We start from the raw sequence: 24,143 nt of genomic DNA on the forward strand, positions 1-24,143 counted from the left end.
CCCTCACATTTTTAGTGAGCTAGGCAGTAGTGTAAATAGCCTGAGGACCCCATTTCTGGCCTGCATCTGAAGTGGAGGTGGTCTTGGGGAACTGAGCCCTTAACCCCTGGGGTCAGTGCTAACTCTGGCTAGTGTCAGAACTGGACAGAATTGTTGGACACTGAGCTGGAATAAGAGAATTAGGGTACCGGTTATTGTTGGAATAATAACATAACACCTATAATAATCAGGCTGTTAATATTTATCTTAAATAGATCCAACATTCCGCTGCTGCCAGGTGTTGAGGAAATGCACACACCCTCATGAGAGAGATATAAACCATCACAGAGCATCAGGTAAGCCCCTCCCACACCCTCCCATGCCAGCCGGAGCCACCATTGTCTCTTGCCAGGATTGTTCCAACAGCCCACAATGGTCCTTCCTAGTTCTTCCTTTGACCTTCTACAGGGCAGCTAGAAGGGCACTGTAAAATAATCAGTCAGATCACATCACTCCTCACAGCCCTGCAGTGGGCCCCTGTTTCCTCCATGGTGATCTGCTACTCAGCTGCCTCTTCACCTGCGTGTTCCACTTCCCTGGCCCTCACTCACTCCCCTCCAGCTATGCCAGTCTCTTCCTCGTTCTTGGAACATGCCAGGCAGCTTTTACCTAGGGACTTTGCACATGTTTCTCTGTCTGGAACATTCTTCCACTAAATAGGTTAGGACCAATTCCCTTACCTCCTTTAAGCTTTTGCCTAAATTTCAGCTACTGCACAATGTCAACCCTGAAAATGCTATTTAAGACTATGGCATTCTCTAGATTCCTCCTCTCTGGACATCTCTGAAAAAAAAGGCATCTATAAGTCCTTGGGACAGACACTTGGGTGAAGGGGCGGCTGTGGGCGCAGCTTCAGCAGACTTAAACGTCCCTGCCTGACAGCTCTGAAGAGAGCAGCGGATCTCCCAGCACAGCCTTCAAGCTCTGATAAGGGACACACTGCCTCCTCAAGTGGGTCCCTGACCCCCGTGCATTCTGACTGGGAGACGCCTCCCCGTAGGGGCTGACAGACACCTCATACAGGAGAGCTCCGGCTGCCATCTGGTGGGTGCCCCTCTGGGACAAAGCTCCCAGAGGGAGGAACAGGCAGCAGTCTTTGCTGTTCTTCAGCCTCCACTGGTGATAGCCAGGCAAACAGGGTCTGGAGTGGACCTCCAACAAGCTCCAACAGACCTGCAGCAGAGAGGCCTGACTGTTAGAAGGAAAACTAACAAACAGAAAGGAAGTGTATCAACATCAACAAAAAGGGCATCCACTCAGAGACTCCATCTGAAGGTTACCAACATCAAAGACCAAAGGTAGATAAATCCATGAAGATGGGGAGAAACCAGCACAAAAAGGCTGAAAGTTCTAAAAACCAGAAAACCTCTTCTCCTGCAAAGGATCACAACTCCTCACCTGCAAGGGAACAAAACTGGATGGAGAATGAGTGATGAATTGACAGAAGTAGTCTTCAGAAGTAGGTAATAACAAACTCCTCCGAGCTAAAGGAGCATGTTCTAACCCAATTCAAGGAAGCTAAGAACCTTGAAAAAAGGTTAGATGAATTGTTAACTAGAATAACCAGTTTAGGAAAGAACATAAATGACCTGATGGAGCTGAAAAACACAGCATGAGAACTTCGTGAAGCATACACCAGTATCAATATCCAAATCGATCAAGAGGAAGAAAGAATATCAGAGATTGAAGATGAACTCAATGAAATAAAGCAAAAAGACAAGATTAGAGAAAAAAGAGTGAAAAGAAATGCAAAAAGCCTGCAAGAAATATGGGACTATGTGAAAAGACCAAATCCATGTTTGACTGGTGTTTCTGAAAGTTATGAGGAGAATGGAACCAAGTTGGAAAACACTCTTCAGGATATTATCCAGGAGAACTTCCCCAACCTAGCAAGACAGGCCAACATTCAAATACGGGAAATACAGAGAACACCACAAAGACACTCCTCGAAAAGAGCAACTCCAAGACACATAATCATTACATTCACCAAGGTTGAAATGAAGGAAAACATGTTAAGGGCAGCCAGAGAGAAAGGTCAAGTTACCCGCAAAGGGAAGCCCATTAGACTAACAGCAGATCTCTCTGCAGAAACCCTACAAGCCAGAAGAGAGTAGGGGCCAATATTCAACATTCTTAAAGAAAAGAATTTTCTACCCAGCATTTCATATCCAGCCAAACTAAGCTTCATAAGCAAAGGAGAAATAAAATCCTTTACAGAAAAGCAAATGCTGAGAGGTTTTGTCACCACCAGGCCTGCCTTACAAGAGCTCCTGAAGGAAGCACTAAACATGGAAAGGAACAACTGGTACCAGCCACTGCAAAATCATGCCAAAATGTAAAGACCATCGACACTATGAAAAAACTGCATCAACTAACGGGCAAAATAACCAGCTAGCATCATAATGGCAGATCGAATTCACACATAACAATATTAACCTTAAATGTAAATGGGCTAAATGCCCCAATTAAAAGACACAGACTGGCAAATTGGATAAAGAGTCAAGACCCATCAGTGTGCTGTATTCAGAAGACCCATCTCATGTGCAAAGACACACATAGGCTCAAAATAAAGGGATGGAGGAATGTTTACCAAGCAAATGGAAAGCAAAAAAACAAAAAACAAAAAAACAAAAAAACAGGAGTTGAAATCCTAATCTCTAACAAAACAGACTTTAAACCAACAAAGATCAAAAGAGACAAAGAAGGGCATCATGTAATGGTAAAGGGATCAATGCAACAATAAGAACTAACTATCCTAAATATATATGCACCCAATATAGGAGCACCCAGATTCATAAAGCAAGTTCTTAGAGACCTACAAAGAGACCTAGACTCCCACACTGTAATAGTGGGAGACTTTAATACCCCACTGTCAATATTAGACAGATCAATGAGACAGAAAATTAACAAGGATATCCAGAACTCGATCTCAGCGCTGGACCAAGCAGACTTAATAGAAATCTACAGAACTCTACACCCCAAATCAACAGAATATACATTCTTCTCAGCACCACATAGCACTTATTCTAAAATAGACCACATAATTGGAAGTAAAACACTCTTCAGCAACTGAGAAAGAACGAAAATCACAACAAACAGTCTCTCAGACCACAGTGCAATCAAATTAGAACTCGATATTAAGAAACTCACTCAAAACCACATAACTACATGGAAACTGAACAACTTGTGCCTGAATGACTACTGGGTAAATAATGAAATGAAGGCAGATGTTCTTTGAGACCAATGAGAACAAAGACACAATGTACCAGAATATCTGGGACACATTTAAAGCAGTGTGTAGAGGAAAATTTATAGCACTAAATGCCCACAAGAGAAAACAGGAAAGATCTAAAATCGACACCCTGACATCGCAATTAAAAGAGCTAGAGAAGCAAGAGCAAACAAATTCAAAAGCTAGCAGAAGACAAGAAATAACTAAAGTCAGAGCAGAACTGAAGGAGATAGAGACACGAAAAAGCCTTCAAAAAATCAATGAATCCAGGAGCTGGGTTTTTGAAAAGATCAACAATATAAATAGACCACTAGCCAGACTAATAAGAAAAAAGAGAAGAATCAAATACACACAAAAAATGATAAAAGTGTTATCACCACTGATCCCACAGAAATACAAACTACCATCAGAGAATACTATAAACACCTCTATGTAAATACACTAGAAAATCTAGAAGAAATGGATAAATTCCTGGACACATACACCCTCCCAAGACTAAACCAGGAAGAAGTCAAATCCCTGAATAGACCAATAACAAGTTCTGAAATTGAGGCAGTAATTAATAGCCTACTAACCAAAAAAGTCCAGGACCAGACGGATACATAGCCGAATTCTACCAGAGGTACAAAGAGGAGGTGGTACCATTCCTTGTGAAACTATTGCAAACAATAGAAAAAGAGGGAATCCTCCCTAACTCATTTTACAAGGCCAGCATCATCCTGATACCAAAACCTGGCAGAGACACAACAAAAAAAGAAAATTTCAGGCCAATATCCCTGATGAACATCGATGGGAAAATCCTCAATAAAATACTGGCAAGCTGAATCCAGCAGCACATCAAAAAGTTTATCCACCATGATCAAGTCAGCTTCATCCCTAGTATGCAAGGCTGGTTCAACATATGCAAATCAATAAACGTAATCCATCACATCAACAGAACCAATGACGAAAACCACCTGATTATCTCAATAGATGGAGAAAAGGCCTTCAACAAAATTCAACAATTCATGCTGAAAACTCTCAATAAACGACGTATCGATGGAACATATCGCAAAATAATAAGAGCTATTAATGAAAAACTCACAGCCAATATCATACTGAATGGGCAAAAACTGGAAGCATTCCCTTTGAAAACAGGCACAAAACAAGGATACCATCTCTCTCCACTCCTATTCAACATAGTATTGGAAGTTCTGGCCAGGGCAATCAGGTAAGAAAAAGAAATAAAACGTATTCAATTAGGAAAAGAGGACTTTAAATTGTCTCTGTTTGCAGATGATATGATTGTATATTTAGAAAACCCCATCGTCTCAGCCCAAAGTCTCCTTAAGCTTGATAAGCAACTTCAGCAAAATCTCAGGATACAAAATCAATGTGCAAAAATCACAAGCATTCCTATACACCAATAACAGAAAAACAGAGAGCCAAATCATGAGTGAACTCCCATTTACAACTGCTACAAAGAGAATAAAATACCTAGGAACACAACTTACAAGGGATGTGAAGGACGGACCTCTTCAAGGAGAACTACAAACCACTGCTCAAGGAAATAAGAGAGGACACAAACAAATGGAAAAACATTCCATGCTCATGGATAGGAAAAATCAAGATCATGAAAATGGCCACACTGCCCAAAGTAATTTATAGATCCAATGCTATCCCCATCAAGCTGCCACTGACTTTCTTCACAGAATTTGAAAAAAAAAAAACTACCTTAAATTTCACATGGAACCAAAAAAGAGCCCACATAGCCAAGACAATCCTATGCAAAAAGAACAAAGCTGGTGGCATCAGGCTACCTGACTTCAAACTATACTACAAGGCTACAGTAACCAAAACAGCATGGCACTGGTACCAAAACAGGGATACAGACCAATGGAACAAAACAGAGCCCTCAGAAATAACACCACACATCAACAACTACCTGATCTTTGACAAACCTGACAAGAACAAGCAATGGGGAAAGGATTCCATATTTAATAAATGGTGTTGGGACAACTGGCTAGATATATGCAGAAAGCTGAAACTGGATTCCTTCCTTACACCTTATACAAAAAAAAACTCTAGATGGATTAAAGATTTAAACATAAGACCTAAAACCATAAAAACCCTAGAAGAAAACCTAGGCAATACCATTCAGGACATAGGCATGGGCAAAGACTTCATGACTAATACACCAAAAGCAATGACAACAAAAGCCAAAATTGACAAATGGGATCTAATTAAACTAAAGAGTTTATGCACAGCAAATGAAACTATCATCAGAGTGAACAGGCAACCTACAGGATGGGAGAAAACTTTTGCAATCTATCCATCTGACCAAGGGCAAATATCTCAAATCTACAAAGAGCTTAAACAAATTTACAAGAAAAAAAACAACCCCATCAAAAAGTGCACCAAGGATATGAACAGACACTTCTCAAAAGAAGACATTTATGCAGCCAACAAACATATGAAAAAAAAGCTCATCATCACTGGTCATTAGAGAAATGCAAATCAAAACCACAATGAGATACCATCTCATGCCAGTTAGAATGGTGATAATTAAAAAGTGAGGAAACAATAGATGCTGGAGAGGATGTGGAGAAATAGGAATGCCTTTACACTGTTAGTGGGAGTGTAAATTAATTCAACCATTATGGAAGACAGTGTCGTGAATCCTCAAGTATCTAGAACCAGAAATACCATTTGACCCAGCATTCCCCTTACTGGGTACATACCCAAAGGATTTATATTCTTTATTCTACTATATACTTCATAGCTTTTTTATTTACGTCAAAGCTCTTTGCACTTTTATTGCATTAATATCCTTATATGACTATTTTGCCTTCTTCTACCAGAAAGTAAGTTCCATGAAAGCAGAGGAATTTATTTTTATATTAACAAGAGTATCAATCAGTCCTTAAAGTACCAGTGCTGCAGAATATATAGAGCATTTATTCGATACATGCAAGTGATGAATAAATAAATGCATAGTTCAAATTAATTGAAAGTGTTTATGTGGACTCACAGTGTAAATTTTAAGGTTTGCTGAGGACACAGATCATCTCTGTTTGTTATATCTCCCTAGGTATTGACTGCAATGAACAGTTACCAGTGTTTTTAAAAGTATACTGATCTATACTAAGATTATTTTAGTCATAAAAATCCACAATGGGATAAAATGTAAGTTTTTTCTGCAGGGGGAGGACAATCTCTACTTATATGTGTTTTAGTCTCTGCTCAAATACATTACCAAAAAGCAGTTCCATGCATGCCATCTAAACTAGAAACTGAGGGGGAAGAATAAGACGGCCAAATAAAGGGCTCTACTGATTTTCTCCCCTGCCTCCACCAGTTTCACATCTATACAAAACAAACCACCTTTATAAGAACCAAAATCAAGTGAGCACTCACAATACCTGGTTTTAACCTCATATTAATAAAAGAGACACTGAAGAAGGTAGGAAAGAAAGTCTTAAAACCCTGATATTACCTCTCTCCAGTCCCTTGGCAGTGGCCATGTGGTGGGAAGAGAGAATCTGTGTGCTGTAAGAAGGATAGCACAGCAATTGTGAGACGTTGTATCGAACTCAGTGCTGCCCTGCCACAGCAGAAAGCAAAACTGGACTGAACTCAGCTAACACCTTCCCACAAAGGAAGCAGATAAATCAGCCCTAGCTAGAAGGGAATAACACATGCCAGCTGTTGGAACTTGAGTTCTGGCAAATGTCGCCATGGTAGGCTAAAGTGCTCTGGGATCCTATACAAACTTGTAAGGCAGTATAGACTGCAAAGCCTGCAACTCCTAGGTGGGTCCTAGTGCTGAACTGGGCTCAGAACCAGGGAACTTGGAGGGCATATGACATACTGAGACATCATCTGGGGTGGCCAAGGGAGTGCTTACATCACCCCCGCAACCTTAGGCTGCACAGCTCATGGCTCCAAAACAGACTGCTTCCTTCTGCTTGAGGATTGAAGAGAGTAAAGAGAACTCTGTCTTACATCTTGGATACCACCTCAGTCACAGTAAGATAGGCCATCAGTCAGAGCCGTGAGGCCCCCTTTCCAGGCCCTAGTTCCAAAATGACAATTCTAGACACACCCTAGGCCAGAAGGAAACCTGCTGCCTTAAAGGAAATTACCCAGTCCTGGCAGGATTCATCACCTGCTAACTAAAGAGCCCTTGGACCCTGAATAACTAGGAGAAATACCCAGGTAGTATCTTGTGGCCCTTCAGTGAGACTCTGAGACTGGCTACCTTCAGGTAAAACTCGGCACCATCCCAGCTATAGGGGCTATGGAGAAAAACCCTTTCTACTTGAGAAAAGCAGAGGAAAAAGTAAAGGGGACTTTGTCACCAGTTTAGCCACAGGGGGCTAGAGAACCAAGCAGGTCCTTGGGGTCTTTGAGTCCAGGCTTTGGCTCTTTGTTGGCATTTCTGGATCTATCCTGGGCCAAACGAGAGTCCACTGCCCTGAAAAGTGAGTCCTATCCTAGGCAGCATTTACTGCAAGGTAACTAAAGAGTCCTTTGGCCTTAAGGAAATACTTTAAGTATCCTGGAATACTCCCTGTGGGCCGTGGTGGTAGTGGTCACAGATGGAGGTTCCTCTGCCTGTGGAAAATGGGGGGAAGAGGGGATAGAACTGCATCTCGTGGTTTGAATGCCAGCAAAGCCACAGTACAATAGAACACCAGGTAGACTTCTAAGGATTTTACTCTAGTCCCTGGCTACTGAATGGCACCTCTGGACTTGGCAGGGGCCTGTGGGAAGTCTGTTCCCTGAAGGGAAGGACACAGGCCTGGCTGGCTTTCTGACCTGCTGATTATAGAGCCCCAAAGCCTTGAGAAAACATTGGAAGTAGCCAGGTAGTGTTTATAGCAGGCCATGAGCCAGGCTCAGTCCTGTGCTGGTTTCAGGTCTGATTGAGAGCACTCTGATGCTCGTGGCCACAGGGGTGCTTGTGTCGCCCCATTCCTAGCTCCAGGTGGTTCAGAGTAGAGAGAGAGGGAGACTTCATTTGTTTGAGAGAAAGTAAGCAAAGAAAACATAAGTCTCTTTCTGGTAATCCAGTGATTTATTCCGGATATCATTTAAGACCATCAAGGTGGTATCTCTATGAGTCTACAAGAACCACAGGATTACTGGCCTTGGGTGCCCCCTAAAGCCAATACAGCTTAGATCACAACACCCAAGTCTTTTTTAATACCTGGAAAGCCTTCCCAAAAAGGATGGGTACAAATAAGCTCAGACTGTGAGCAGTACAAAAAATAACTAACTCTTTAATGCCCAGACACAAATGAACATTCATCCACAAGCATCAACATCATCCAGGAAAACATTACCTCAGCAAATGAACTAAATAAGGCACCAGAGATCAATTCTGGAGAAACATAGATACGTCACCTTTCAGATAGAGAATTCAAAATAGCTGTGTTGAAAAAAACTCAAAAAAATTGAGAATAACACAGGGAAGGAATTCAGAATTCTGTCAAATAAATTTAACAAAGAGATTGAAATAAAAACAAGCAGAAATTCTGGAGTTGAAAAATGCAATTGACCTACTGACGAATGCATCAGAGTTTTCCAATAGCACATTGATTAAACAGGAAAAAGAATTAGTGAGCTTGAAGACAGGCTATTTGAAAACAGAGGAGATAGTTTACTCCATTTTCATACTGCTGTAAAGAGCTGCCTGAGACTCAGTAATTTATAAAGAAAATAGGTTTAATTGACTCACAGTTCAACATAGCTGGGGAGGCCTCAGGAAACTTACAATCATGGAGGAAGGGGAAGCAAGGCACCTTCTTCACAAGGTGGCAGGAAGGAGAAGAGTCAAGCAAAGGGGGAAGAGCCCCTTATAAAACCATCAGATCTCATGAGAACTCACTCACTATCATGAGAACAGCATGGGGGAATCTGCCCCCATGATTCAATTACCTCCACCTTGTCTCTCTCTTGACATGTGGGGATTACAATTCAAGATGAGATTTTGGTGGGGATGCAAAGCCTAACCATATTGGGGACAAAAGGAAAAATTATAAGAAACAAAGAAGCATGCCTACAGGATCTAGAAAATAGCCTCAAATGGGCTACTCTAAAAGTTATTGGCTTTAAAGAGGTGGTAGAGAAAGAGATAGGAGTAGAAAGTTTATTCAAAGGTGTAATAACATAGAATTTCACAAACCTATATCAATATTCAAGTACAAGGTTATAGAACACCAGTCAGATTTAGCCCAAATGAGACTACCTCAAGGCATTTAATAAACTTCCGAAGGTCAAAATAAAGGATCCTAAAAGCAGCAAGAGACAAGAAACAAATAACATACCATGAAGCTCAAATACATCTAGGAACTGACTTTTCAATAGAAAGCTTACAGACCAGGAGAATGGTATGACATGTTTACAGTGCAGAAGGAAAAATACTTGTATTCTGGAATACCATATCCAGGGAAAATATTAGTTAAATATGAAGAAGAATTGAAGACTTTCCAGAAAAACAAGAGCTGGCGAATTTCATCAACACCAGACCAGACAATAACTACAAATAAAATAAAATACCAAGGAATTAACCACAGAAGTGAATGATTTCTACAATGAAAACTATAAAACGCTGATGCAATAAATTGGAGAAGACACAAAATACTGGAAAGATGTTTCACGTTCATGGATTAGAAGAATAAATATTGTTAAAATGTTCATACTATCTAAAGTAATATACAGATTCAATTCAATCCTTATAAAAATACCAATGACATTTTTCACAGAAATAGGAAAAAAAGTCCTAAAATCTATGTGGAACCACAAAAGACCCAGAATAGCAAAGATTTATTAAGTAAAAAGAACAAAACTGGAGGAATCACATTATTTGACTTTAAGTTATACTACAGAGCTTTAGTAATCAAAACGGCATGGTTCTGGTATAAAAACAGACACATAGATCAGTGGAACAGAATAGAGAACCCAGAGATAAATCTATACATCTACAGTGAACTCAATTTTGACAAAGGTGCCAAGATCATACATTAGGGAAAGAACACCATTTTCAATAAGTGGTGCTGGGAAAACTGGATATTCGTATGCAAAAGAATAAAACTAGACCCCTTTCTCTCACCATATAGAAAACTCAAATCAAAATGGATTAAAGACTTAAATGTAAGACCTCAAACTATGAAAATACTAAAAGAAAACTTTGGGGAAATGCTCTCAGACATTGGACTGGTTGAAGAGTTATTGACTAATACCTCAAAAGCACAGGCAACCAAAGCAAAAATGGACAAATGATCACATCAAGTTAAAAATCTCCTGCACAGCAAAGGAAACAATTAACAAAGTGAAGACAAAACCTATCATAGACTGAGAGAAAATATTTGAAAACTACCCATCTGACAGAATATATAAAGAGCACAAATAACTCTCTAGGGACAAATCTAATAATCTGATTTAAACATGGGCAAAAGATCTGAATAGGCATTTCTCAAAAGAAGACATAAAAATGGCAAACAGGTATATGAAAAGGTCCTCAATATCATTGATTGTCAGAGAAATACAAATCAAAACTACAATGAGATATCACCTCACCCCAGATAAGATGGTTTTTATCCAAAAGTCAATCAGGCTATAACAAATGCTGGCAAGGATGTGAAGCAAAGAGAACCCTTGTACACTGTGGGTTAGAATGTAAATTAGTAGAATCACTATGGACAACAGTTTGACAGTTCCTCAAAAAATTAAAAATAGAGTTACCATACAATCCTGCAATCCCACTCCTAGGTATGTACACAAAAGAAAGGAAATTAGTGTATTGGAAAGATGCCTGCACTACAATGTTTGCTACAGTTCTGCTCACAATAGTTACACAATGGAAGCAACACAAGTGTCCAACAACAGATGAATGGATAAAGAAAATTTGGTAACTATACACAATGGGGTTCTAGTCAACCATAAGAAGAATGAAATCCTGTCATTTGCAACAACATGGATGAAACTGGAGTTCATCATTTTAAGCAAAATGAGCCAAGAACAAAAAGACAAACTTCACATGTTCTCATTTATTTGTGGAGGCTAAAAATTAAAATAATCAAACTCTTGGAGCTAGAGAGTAGAAGCATGGTCTGGTAAGGGTAGTTGGGGGAAGTGGGGAGGAAATAGTGATGGTTAATGGGTACAAAAATAGAAATAATTATTAGGACTTAGTGTTTGTTAACACAACAGAATGTAGTCAAAAATAATTTAATCATACATTTTAAAACTACTAACATATTATAACTGGATTGTTTGTAACACAAAAGATAAATGCTTCAGGTCATGGATACCCCATTTACCCTGATGTGATTACTATTTATTGCATGCCTGTATCAAGATATCTCATGTGTCTCATATATATACACCTACTATATACCCATAAAAATAAAAATTAAATCAAAAATTTAAAAAACTGGAATCCAATACTACTTCATTCTCTATCCTCCTGCCTTTCTCTATGCTTCTTCATTTAACTACAATTCCAGACAATAAATTATGCATTATTTGAATTGGTTCATTTATTATTTCATCAGTGGAAAAAAATTGTTTCTTCTCTCTGCTACAGTAACTTTCTCCCTGATTAGCTTAGTGCACAGTTATCAATCAATAAATATTGATGAATGAACATATCCATTTAGTATAAATACATTCACTTTGACTCTGAGTCATAGTGCACACACACCCACACATGCACACATGTGCTACTTCGACAGAAAATAATCACATATATTTACAAACTAATTATAAGTTGTAAAGGTAATACAGTTATGGTTTTTTCATCTGAGGAAGAAAATTCAAGACAAATTTAGGAAATTGTTTTGTAGTGTCAAGATTTTTGGATGAAAGATACTAGCCACTTCACTTCCTTCTATCCTTCTATTAAACCAATGATATACAAATAAATGAATTACTTTTGCCAGTTTTTATATCTGCAAGATAAATCAGCAGTAGACAAAATGAAATTTCTTTTTTTCTTAGAATCAATAACTCTTGTTAAAGGAGATGGTATTTCTACTAAGGGATAAGTGAAAAGCTCAGGAAATGCTCAGATGAGGGCCTTTATAACTTTTATGTATTCCAATTCTAAAGATGTCTTCTAGTTCTTATGAACACACAAACACACATGCACACATGTATACACAGATACACACATGTACACACACACAAACACACACACTAACTGTGGTGGGGAAATTGACAGATATGGAGAAGATGCATTCATCCAAGTTTAATGGTTTTCTTAAATCTTGAAAAGTAAATACTGAAGTTATGGTTAATTAATTTACACCAATATATTCTCCAGTGAAAGTTAATTTCAGTTGTATCTCTGCTTTTTTCTAAAGCAAATTAGTGCTTCAATAAACATTCTTAAAAATGCCTTCTCATGTATGAAAAAGTTTTCCGAGGTGTATGCCTGCACGTGGAATTCCTGAGGCACAGATGTAATGCATGAGATAGATGCTATAAGCTCACTCAGTCCTTATTTTAAACTCTTTCCAGTCTGTATTATAGTCTTCAGGGAAGCTATAGATTTGAAGCATATCTTGTACTGGTTCTTTCATATCTCCATCTCCCTGCTTATATACGACCCAGGTTCCATCAAGAAAACTAGTAGTGGAGCTTCTGTGGGAAGTCACATATGTGAAGGAATATCGGGTTTCTTGCAAGCATGGAGTGGAAGTGGCCGATTCTTCTGGAAAATCAGAGATTTTCTCAAATATACTTATACCCACAAGTACAGCAGCAGCTGTTGGGTTTCATCACCATTTGTGGTGTTTTGAGAGCCTTTTTAAAATATATTCAGTTCCTGGTAATGTACAGCCCAAGCTCTCACATGTAGACTGTGCGTGTAATGGCAGTAGTCTGCGTTTTAAACTCCATATGCCTCAATAGGCTATTTGTAATTTTATACATTTCAACTAAGAACCATGATGAATGCAATCCATGTTTAACATTACCGTATAAATAACAAAATATGGATCAAAGTGTTCACTAACAGCAGTGTGTGTGTCCAAGTTGTTCCTAAGCCCACCAACACTCGATGCTGTCAAATATTTTAGAAAGCTTGCCTGTGTTACTGGACAAATTATGGTTTCTCTGCTGTGAGATGACTTCCAGGATAATGCACTCTTCAAGTACAGTGCATATTTTTACATGTTCTTGATCTGATCCTGATTTAAAGAAGTCGTTTTCACATTCAGAGTGCCAATCCTTTGGCAATTAGGTTCTATGGGTATGTAGTTTGGGATTTTTTCCACTTTAAGATGACTGTGGGTGAGAATAAAGCCTTACATTTAATAGTTATCATTATCAATGTTTTCCTTTAGATGTTGCATTTTTTCATAATTTGAGTGACTATACCTTCCTCCCTAAGCTTAATAGTTTCTAGCTTTTGATTTAAAGTGAGAGACGGGCAACTCTTCCTTTCACTTGAAAATTCAGAGGCCTTGTAGGATTATTGATCGACCTAATTTTCATATTGTTGTGTCTAAGGAAATTGCAAGGCCTAAGGAGAGGAAAAAAGATGGGGACACAGCCAGTCAACGGAGAGTCAGAACACACACACTTATTAAGTTTATCATCTTATATGAGAACAGTTCATGGCTCCCCAAAACAAATACAATAGTAACATTGAACATCACTGACCACAGATCACCAAAACAGACATAACAATAATGAAAAAGTCTGAAATATTGTGAGAATCACTAAAAGGTGACATACAGACGTGAAGTGAGCGCACGCTGTCAGAAAAATGGTGCCAATAGACTTGCCCAATGCAAAGTTACCAAAAACCTTTGATTTATAAAAAATGCAATATTTGTGAAATTCAGCAAATGAAGTGCAATACAATGAGGTACGCTTGCATCTATCCAAAGAACTGGAATCAGTAGGTCAAAGACATGTCTGTATTTCCATGTGCATTGCGGCATTACAGTAGCCGAAATATGGAATCAATCTAAGTGTCCATCATGGACAAATGGATTTTTAAAATGTAGTATGCACACGCAATGGAATACTATTCAGCCTTGAAAAAAAAACATGAAATTCTGTCATTAGTGACAATATGGATGAACCTAGAGAGGACATCATGTTACATGAAATAAGCCAGTCACAGAGAGACAAATACCACAGGATCTCACTTATACGTGGAATCTGAAAAAGTCAAACTCATAAAAATACAGAGTAGAATGGTGGTGACCAGAAGATGGGGGCAAGGGTGATGGTAGACTGGTAAAGGGGAAATGTTGGTCAAAGAGTACAGAGTTCCAGTTAGACAGGAAGAATAAGCTCTGGTGATCTATTGCACGGCAAGATTAATCTAGTTCATACCAATGTATTGTGTGTTTCAAAATAGTTAAAAGAGAGGATTTTAAACATTGTCACCACAAATGAATGACAAATGTTTCAGGTGATATATTACATTGCCTGATTTCATTATTCCACATTGCAAACATGTATTAAAACATCACTTTTACCCCATAAGCATATATAATTATTTTTGTCAATTAAAAATACAATTTAAAGGACTTTAAAAAGGATAACTAAGGTAGGATGCTATTTATATTATAGTTTAAGTATTAATTTGTAAAATGATGCTATGCATTTTATAGACGAATATTTATATAGATAGAATACACATAAAAGCACTCTGGGAATAATGTATAATAACTTTCAGTTCATACTTTCCTATGCAGAGGAAAAATGGAAGAAGATTTTAGTTAGCTTAACATAATATTGTGTTTAATTAAAATACAATGAAAATGACATTTCTCCTCTGTGAACCTTCCTATACACAGCACCATAAATGTATGTGAACCTTTATAGTTTGTGATATTATTGCATATATTTCATCTCACCCAATAGATATGCTCCCAGAGCACTGGTCTCTAGCCTATTTGACCATCCTGTATAATGCTGAGAAATTCTGAGCACACGCTGTTACCTTATGTTTATTTTCCATTTGGTTGTTTTTAATCCATATGATCTTGTTCTGCTGTAATTAATATACATATATGGTAGTAATTCATTTATATTAGTAATTCACTTTTATATTAATTAATATGTTGTATTACTGAGTACAATATAATTTATAAAATTTTGAGATCTACAACTCATACAAATGAATAAAAGCACAAGTTCTAATGTTTTGAACACCCCAAAGTACCTTTTAGTGCATTCTAAGGTTGAACTCACCCAAATATGGAGAGTATGGTAAACTATAGCTGAATTTAATTTAAAAATCAAGAAAGAGCTCAGCAATCAATTGAAAATATAAGCCCAGAGAGTTTACAAATTGCCTGATTAGAACAAGAGTTCAAGAGTTCTGGTCCGTAATCAAATTCTTCATCTAGCATACCACACTGCCTTCTCAGGGACCACACTGCCTTCTCAGGGACCACACTGCCTTCTCAGGGCTGCCTTCATGTCCCTATTCCTCAGACTATAGATGATGGGGTTCAGGGTCGGGGGCATGACTGTGTAGAACGCAGACAGGAAAACATCCAGAACGGGGGGAGAATTTGAAATTGGCTTCACATAGGCAATGCTGCCAGATATTATAAAGAGTGTTACGACCACAAGATGTGGAATGCAGGTAGAAAATGTTTTTGATCTACCCTCCTTAGAAGGAATCCTCATGATGACAGAAAAAATGTACATGTAGGAGAGAGTAATTACAACAAAGGAGATTATCACAAGACTTGTACCAAAAACCATGACTCCAATCTCAATGGTAATTACTTTGGGGTCTAAGAGGCTTAGGAGCTGTGGAATATTACAGAAAAATTGACGTATTCTATTGCGCCCACAGAATGGTAATGAGAATGTTGCTATCACATGCATGAATCCACAGATCACCCCACTGAGCCACGACATGGCCATCATCCTCAGACAGACACCTTGGTTTATGATGACCTCATAATGTAAAGGCCGGCAGATGGCCATATAGCGGTCATAGGACATCACTGTAAGGATGGCTACCTCCGTAGTCGCCAAGTCCATGAAAAAGAAGGCTTGCAGAGCACACCCAAAGAAAGAAATGGAAGTATCATGAGTCAAGGAACTAACAATAGATTTTGGAATTGTGACAGAGATGTAACAAAAATCTAAGAAAGACAAGTTTCTCAAAAAGAAATACATTGGGGTTTGGAGGTGAACATCCAGAGTGGTAAGTATGATGATTAGGAGATTTCCTATGACAGCTGCCAGGTAAACTAGGAAGAATAGAGCAGCATGTACAATCTGAATATCCCAGGAATTCGAAAATCCCATGAGGAAAAATTCAGCAACTTCAGTTTGGTTAAAATCACTTGCGGTCGTTCCATTTCTTCCTAAAGAGAGAAAAAAAATGGATTATAGAAATATCAAATATGGCTACCCCCAGTGATATTTCAATTTGTGATAATTAATTATAAGGTTACTCATATGCAGCATGGATACTATCGTTCTAAACCTAAATCTCAATTACACAGAATAGTGCTTTATACAAAGCATATTCTCAATAAATACATCATAGTATGTGAGGTGTATAAAAGACGACAACCAAAATGCAAAATAAAAAGGGAGAATGAATAACCTCACTGACATAATCAACAAAGAAAATATATAGTATTAACAAAAGAATAAAGTGTGCATACTTGGACAAAAAATGAGTATTATTCCCATCAGCTGAATATACATATTTATTTTGAAGCATTTTATTTGCTCATTATGTGTTAAAGAACAGCATTGCAAGTGGTTTGTCATAGTTCTTTTCAGTTTTATGAAAATAAAGTGGTATTAGTAATCTGAAAAAAAGGCTCCTTATGTCATAACTATTTAGTGAGGTTATAGTCACAGCCTTTCAAAAAAGTATCAGGAGACATTTGGTAAACACCTCACGTAAAAAGCACAATGGTTGGCTCTTATAGTAAAAGATTTCATAAGAAACAGTTCTTGAATTCAAAACTTAAACAATCAAATAGAGAACGTAGGGAGGTAAAATACTAAGTGGAATCTGGTATTATAAACAATAGCAGGCATGATGAGAAAGGGTAATAGTGGATGTATCGAGAAAAGAGATTGGTCTTATTTTGTGTTGTTATAGAAGAGTTGCAGAGAACAGTGTCTGAGCTAGGTTTTGAGAACTATTTTACTGAATGATTTTTAGACTGATATTTTTGAAGAAAGCCACAGAGGAAAAGGCAGAGGTACAAAAGTATTTATCGTAGGCTTAGGATATTGGTATGGATTAGCTAGGAAATGTGTATTTACATCAGTCTAGTCTTTTTGCTGGTCTTCAGAATCTGTCTTCAATGTTGAGATTCAAAGAAAAAGAATATCAATTATGTATTCAAGACACCTAAAAATATTGAGCAATTTCTACAATGATCTTTCCTAGCATCTGCAACTCACTTTATTTTTTTTTTAATTTTGCTTTGGATTGGTCTAGTCCAGTAAAATGGGAGTCCTCATTCCCAGACTTCTATAGTGTTTAAGCCAAACTCTGAAATGGATTTTCACCCATATCAAATAATGTAGCTGGAATTTATGTATGGTAAACTGTATCAATTTAAAGTATGCAATTCTAGGAGTTTTCGCAGTTGTATATGCCTATGAAACCACCACCACAACCAGGGCAGACTATTTTCATCATATCCAAAATATTCCTTATCCTTCTTTGTATATAATCTCTTCTTCTGGCAGTTTTCACTCTAGGCAATCACTGATTTCCTGGTCTTTCTTGGGTAAATCAAAAGTTAAACCGAGAAAGAAAACCAAAATGGAGTCAACTGAATGTCTCTCTACTGGAAAATGTGTTTCTATTTGTTCTAGTTTTCTGACATTGATCGCCTAAATAGCTGGTTGTTAAAGGGACAGGTACAACCAAATAGAAAGAAAAACGCTTCTTGTGACCAAGTAAAAGAACCAACTTCATCTTGGGAATCTATTCTGATTACAGTTTACCAGGGCACCATTAATTGATATCTCTTTTATCAAAATGTTTAAAGGAATGATGTGGTGACGCTAATCAGGAAGAGAAATATCAAGGACTCTAAAGTGAGAACTATTATACAGCATTGATAGGCATCGGAATTGACTCATTTATTATGAATTTTTTAAAATTCAGTCAATGCAAACATGTTTAAATGTGCACATCCTTTTCATCGAACACACACACACACACACAACACACACACATACAGAAATTTCACCACTGAAAAGAAATATAGACTCATCCAATCCCACCATACATCAAGACTACACACACACACACACACCTTTCACCACTGAAAGGAAATAAAGACTCATCCAATTCACCACACATCAAAACTCGTATTATACTACTCCCTCTTTTCTTTTACCTACTTTCATGGATGTGCATTGCTCATGCCCAGATCCAGAACTGCTATCACCCCAAAAAAAGAAATAAGTGTGTATTCTAAAATGTGTTGTGCTTAATCTATAAATCAGATAAGAAGATGGTATGGAAATATATCAGTGCAATCTATTAATTGAAAAACAATATAACATTATTTATGGTTTTATTTTCCACTTATGGTATTGAACTTACTGCATGCTATGAGCTGATTTTTGTTGAACTGGGCCATTGAGCAACTCCAGTCATTCAAAATTTCAAACTTCTGTTTCTTTGAGAAGGAGCCTTGGTTTACCTGAACATATCAGATAAAACTGAAAAATGCCCTAATCTAACAATGTGGCTGTAGCCTCCAAGTTGCAACTGGAAATGTCTTTATCTTCTCCCTGATTCAAAAATATAAACTTGATGAGTGCCACATCTGGTTTCCATTTAGCTGTGATTCAGTATTTGTAATGAAATGGTGATTAATAAGTGAGATCCTAATGAGAGAAACTCTTTATAATTCGGAGGTCTCTGGAGACAAGATTTCTTGTAAATATGTCCTTGGCGAGCAAAAAGAAAAGCAGAGCTTTGATTAATTCAGTGACTAGCAACAAGGAGAAATATTCTTTTCTGTGATGTGGGATAAAAGAATGCGAATTAATTGCATAATATAACCTTCCACACGCCCAGAGGCTCGATTAGATAGAGCGCTTGTGCTGAGAGTGAAAGAAGAAATGATCGATACTTATGCTTGGACAATAGGTATAAACCCAACCAGAGATTCTGGAACTAGATTTTCATTCTTAATACTTTTATCCTAATATTCTTCCCAAATAGGTGTATTTGTGCCTTTTCATAGCCCTTTCTATCCCAAGTCAATTTTGTATATGAATGGCAAATTTTAAACACAAAGCTAATCCAGCTGGGCATCCTGGCTCATGCTTGTAATCCTAGCACTTTGTGGGGCTGAGGCAGACAGATAGCTTGAGCCCAGGAGTTTAAGACCATCTCACTGGGCACGGGGGCATGTACCTGTAGTCCCAGCTACTCGGGAGGCTGAGGTAGGAGGATCTATTGAGCCAGGGAGATGGAGGTGAGCCATAGTCACACCACCGCACTCCAATCTCAACAACAGAGCAAGATCCTGTCTCAAAAAAAAAACAAAATGAAATAACAACAACAAAAAAACAAAACTAACCTGTCACCCTTGTCTTAAGACCTTTCTCTGCATTTCTTTGGTATTAAAGGTAAAATTTCTTGACTTGGCCCATATGCTTGAATGCTCTAATCCTCTGTCTCATTTCATGTCATTCCTCACACCTACATGGATTGAGTGGTCATTGGATTGCTTCTTTTGTGGAATGCTATTCAAATATTTCCTCATTTAAAATTGGGTTTATTTTTATTAGTATGTAGGAATTATTTTCCATTATGGATACTAAGTCTTTATTGATGAAATTAGTTGTAGATATTTTTCAAGTTTGTAGTTTTATATTTCTCTTTACAGTGTTTTGACAAATAGAACTTACTAATTTCAATGTTGTTTTTCTATTAATTCTCCACCTTTTTTTTTTTTTTCTCTCTGTCGCCCAGGCTGGAGTGCAGTGGCACGATCTCCACTCACTTGCAAGCTCCTCCCGGGTTCACGCCATTCTCCTACCTCAGCTTCCTGAGTAGCTGGGACTACAGGCGCCCGCCACCACGCCCAGCTAATTTTGTATTTTTAGTAGAGATGGGGTTTCTCCATGTTGATCAGGCTTGTCTCAAACTCCCGACCTCAGGTGATCCGCCCCACCTCGAACTCCCAAAGTTCTGAGATTACAGAATTCTCCACTTTTAAAATTTTTTTGTTTTGGTTTTTTCTTTTGTTGTTGAAGAAATTATTTCTACAAATGGCACTGGCAGGATGGTGGAATAGGACTTTCCAACTCTCATCTGCTCACAGAAACATCAGTTCAAACAATTATTCATGCCCAAAAGGACCTTCACAAGAACTAAGAAAACCAGATGAGATATTGCAGCACAGAAATTTTAAAACATGCAATGAAGAGGATAGGAAGGACAGTGTCATCTTACCCACATCGCCTCATTCCCAATGCCAAGCAGTAATGTATGGAGAGAGATAACCTCTGTGTGGGCAAAGGAAAGTGAGCACCAAACTTTGTCTCAGACCCCAACACCAGGCTTACCCCAGTAAAACCCAGCACCATGCTAGCCCCTGCATTACCAGGCTCCAGGCTGGCTTGCAAACACAGTCCCCAAGCTTGCTCTACTGCCAGGTCAGCCTCAGAAGCCCCGGGCTCTAGAGATCCCCCTGCACTAGGCCAGCTCCCACAACCATAGTCTTTAGGCCTGCCTCGTAAACCGGCTAGCCCAACACGTCAAATCACCATGTCAGCACCCATGCACCCAGCCTCCAGGCCCATTCCTGTGCCAAGGAAGCCCCTGTAGACATAGACTCCAGACCTGCCTGAGGTTCTCCATCACTTGCTCCACCACTAGGGCAGCCCCAGTGACCACAGGACCCAGACTGTTTCAGTGCCAGACCCAACCCTATAACCCCAGGCTTCAGGCCTACTCCAGTGCCAGACTGGCACCTGAAGACCACAGCACCAGGCCGTCCACCATGGCCTTGGGCACCATTCCAACACCAGCAGACCCAGTATCCAGGCTGGCCCTACAGATACAGGCTCTAAGCCCACCAACTGCAGGCCAGTTTCCCCCATGGCCACAAGCACCAGGCTGGTACCCATGGACCCAACCTGCAGGGTGTTCCCTGTGGACACAGGCCACAGGCCCACTCAGTGCCAGGATGGCCCCTGTGATCTGGCACAGTGAGAACTCCAGGGCCTTCAGTCACATCAACAAGCACGAACCACCTGTGTTCTACAGGAGCACTAAGAAGTCACGAATGACCCAGCTCCTCTTCCAAAGTGCCCTTCTGAATTGCTATGCCAACAAAATGGAGAAGTACTGTTTGGGGAATAATATACCTTTCAAGATCTTGCTTGCTGTGAATAACACTCCTGCACATCCTCTTATTTCTCACCCCAATATCTTATCTTCACCCCAATATCAAAGTGGTGTTGCTCCCTCCAAACACCACCTCTTTGACTCCTACATGAGGAGAAAGGACTCCTCATTGCTGTTGGCAGGGTGGGATTTCCAGCTCTCTGCAGGATATCACTGTGGATGCAATGGGCAAATGTGCTTTGTTACTGCTTCCACGTAATTCCGTGACACCATAGTGGATGGGCTTGTTATCGTTGGGCTGTGGCAACGATAACTCTCCAGCAGGCCTCCGCTGACTCCAGCCCATCAAGGGGCGGGAGAGGCAAAATCAGGTAAGAGTGGATGCCCAGGCTCCCCATTTGAACGTTTCTGGTGGGACTAGAGGTAGGACTCTGTCTTTTCTGTGGTGTTTGGCTGGAGTGGAGAAGGTATTGTCTAGAAGTTTCTGTCTTGCTTGCCTTCCCTTTTCGTGTCCTTTGACTGGAGAGACTTGGGTGTTACAGGGGCTTTTTCTTTAGATCTGTGCCCTTCAGCATTTCTGGACTGTGAGATTTTCCAAGACCTAGGCTAGACCTCCTTCCTATACAGGAGGAAGAAAACAACAACAAGCCAGTCCCTAGCTGGTCTGCCTTATTCCCTTCACCTTCCAGAATCTTCCTATGCTTGTTTTATATACAGTGTCCAAGGATTTTAATTGAACTTGGCAGGAGGAAAAAGAAACAGTACTTCAACTCCATCTTTCTAAATGCTAAAGTCCTTATATAAACTTCTTATTTTAGAATAATTTTGGATTTACATAAAGATGCTCTTCCATGACTGGGCCTACATCATAGGTTAAGCCACCTGAAGACAAGAGGAAAAAAATAGTAAACTTACCACAGGTTTGATAGTATTTCAAATTTTGGACTTTGATCTACCTGCTACTGTATATTTCCTAGAATTCTCAGGTAGCTGCTTTATCTTTTCCCACCAGGTGAAATGTGTTTGCTCTGTCCTACCTGGAACTATAAACTGTCACTTGAACTCCTCATTCTCCTTTCCCAGGGCCCCCATGTCACATTGCTTTTGTCTAATCTTTATGAAGATCTGTGCTTTTGGCATGCAATCTTACATGGTGAAACTCCAATAGTAATGGCTTTTGTATCAGTGAGAAGCATATTATTTCCTCACCAGAGTACCTACGACTTGCTTCACAGGAATGGAGTAAGCTAAATAAGACCTGCGTATTTTTCTTACTAAGTTAGAAAACTCTTACCTAAATGTATGGATTGTTGGACATGAGAAAAAGTATTAATGACTTTTCCAGAGAGTTCTGTCCTTCTGATTGATCAGAAACCTAGAAATATGGAGATGCTTCACAATGAAGACTCTTATTTCCAGTTCATTAGTTGCAAAATGAATTAAAATTTTAAAATCATAAACCTGAAGTTTGAAATATTCTGTTTAGAGATCCTGGAAAACTAATTTGGAGGAGGTTATTCATGTCCTATAGTGTATTAAAGATTATATCTGTTTAGATGCTATTTATAGAGTGGTCAAATAATATTTTATAATTCTTCACTGCAATTCGTAAAAAATATGGTCAAAATATTGCAGATAATTTTTAATCACTGGAAGCAAGCCATTTATTCCACAATTTGATTATCTTAACAAATATGTAAATTCTCCATCTATATGGAGATCATGGCCCTGGGTTTTCAGTTTTCTTCTCCTAAATGGAAAGCTGGTATAATTTGTTTAAGTGCCTTGTACACATAGCTTGTGTCTTCACCCTGAATTCTCAAAAGACAGATTTCTAAGAGTCTGATTTAGGCAAATCGACAAGTTTTACTATTTTCTTTATTTTGGGAGCAGCTTCATGATCAGTTTTGAAAATCATGTCTTTAGAATTATCTGCTCCTCAACTAAAATGAAAATGGCACTGTTTCCAATTATTTTATTCATATTATGTTTCACTTTGCAGAAATACACAAAATTTATGTGATTTATTTTATCCTTTACTTCTTATCCCAAGGCAACTTTTTCAGTCTTTACCATGTTCACCCAATAAATCTGGATATTCCATGGTAAGGAAAATACAGGTTAATTCAACTTGTATCTAATGCAAACCAGACATGAGCCAGAAGTTATTTTCTCTGCACATCACTGCTTTTTAATAATGTAAACATGACTTATCAACATTCAATTATATAATTTTTTCATGTTTTAAGCTATTGTTATAGTGCAAAGTTTAACACTATCCTTTTTAAATTTTTATTTTTGTCAGATAATGACAAATTACAATTGTATACAATATAAAATTGTTGCTACTATATATGTAGTATACACATATATACACATTATGGAATAATTGAATCAAGCTAATTAACATATCTATCACCTCAAATACTTATTATTTATCCTTCCTGTCTAGCTGAAGCATTATATCCTCTTACCAACATTGCCCCATTCCCCACAGTCCCCAGCTCCGGGTAACCACAATCCTGCACTCTGCTTCTATGTGCTGGAATT

At 38.6% G+C, this 24,143-nt stretch overlaps 1 protein-coding gene and 1 long non-coding RNA gene across 2 annotated transcripts in view; one reads left to right on the forward strand and one right to left on the reverse strand.

The window, feature by feature from the left end:
* The window catches only part of LOC107970852 (uncharacterized), a 75,422-nt gene that overhangs the window by 4,651 nt on the left and 46,628 nt on the right, over positions 1–24,143 (forward strand). Inside the window, exon 2 of the long non-coding RNA XR_001713813.4 lies at positions 255–335. This is a non-coding gene — a long non-coding RNA (uncharacterized LOC107970852). The remainder of the gene's footprint in view (positions 1–254; positions 336–24,143) is intronic.
* LOC129138276 (olfactory receptor 14L1) lies at positions 13,828–19,088 on the reverse strand. Its single transcript, XM_054675087.1, has 2 exons — positions 18,831–19,088; positions 13,828–16,608 (listed from the first exon to the last, which is right to left on the reverse strand). The coding sequence occupies exons 1-2, from the start codon at positions 18,865–18,867 to the stop codon at positions 15,668–15,670; spliced, it is 978 nt and encodes a 325-aa protein (XP_054531062.1). The 5' UTR covers positions 18,868–19,088; the 3' UTR covers positions 13,828–15,667.

Source organism: Pan troglodytes, chromosome 1, assembly GCF_028858775.2.
Source record: "Pan troglodytes isolate AG18354 chromosome 1, NHGRI_mPanTro3-v2.0_pri, whole genome shotgun sequence".
NCBI classification, from domain to species: Eukaryota; Metazoa; Chordata; class Mammalia; order Primates; family Hominidae; genus Pan; species Pan troglodytes.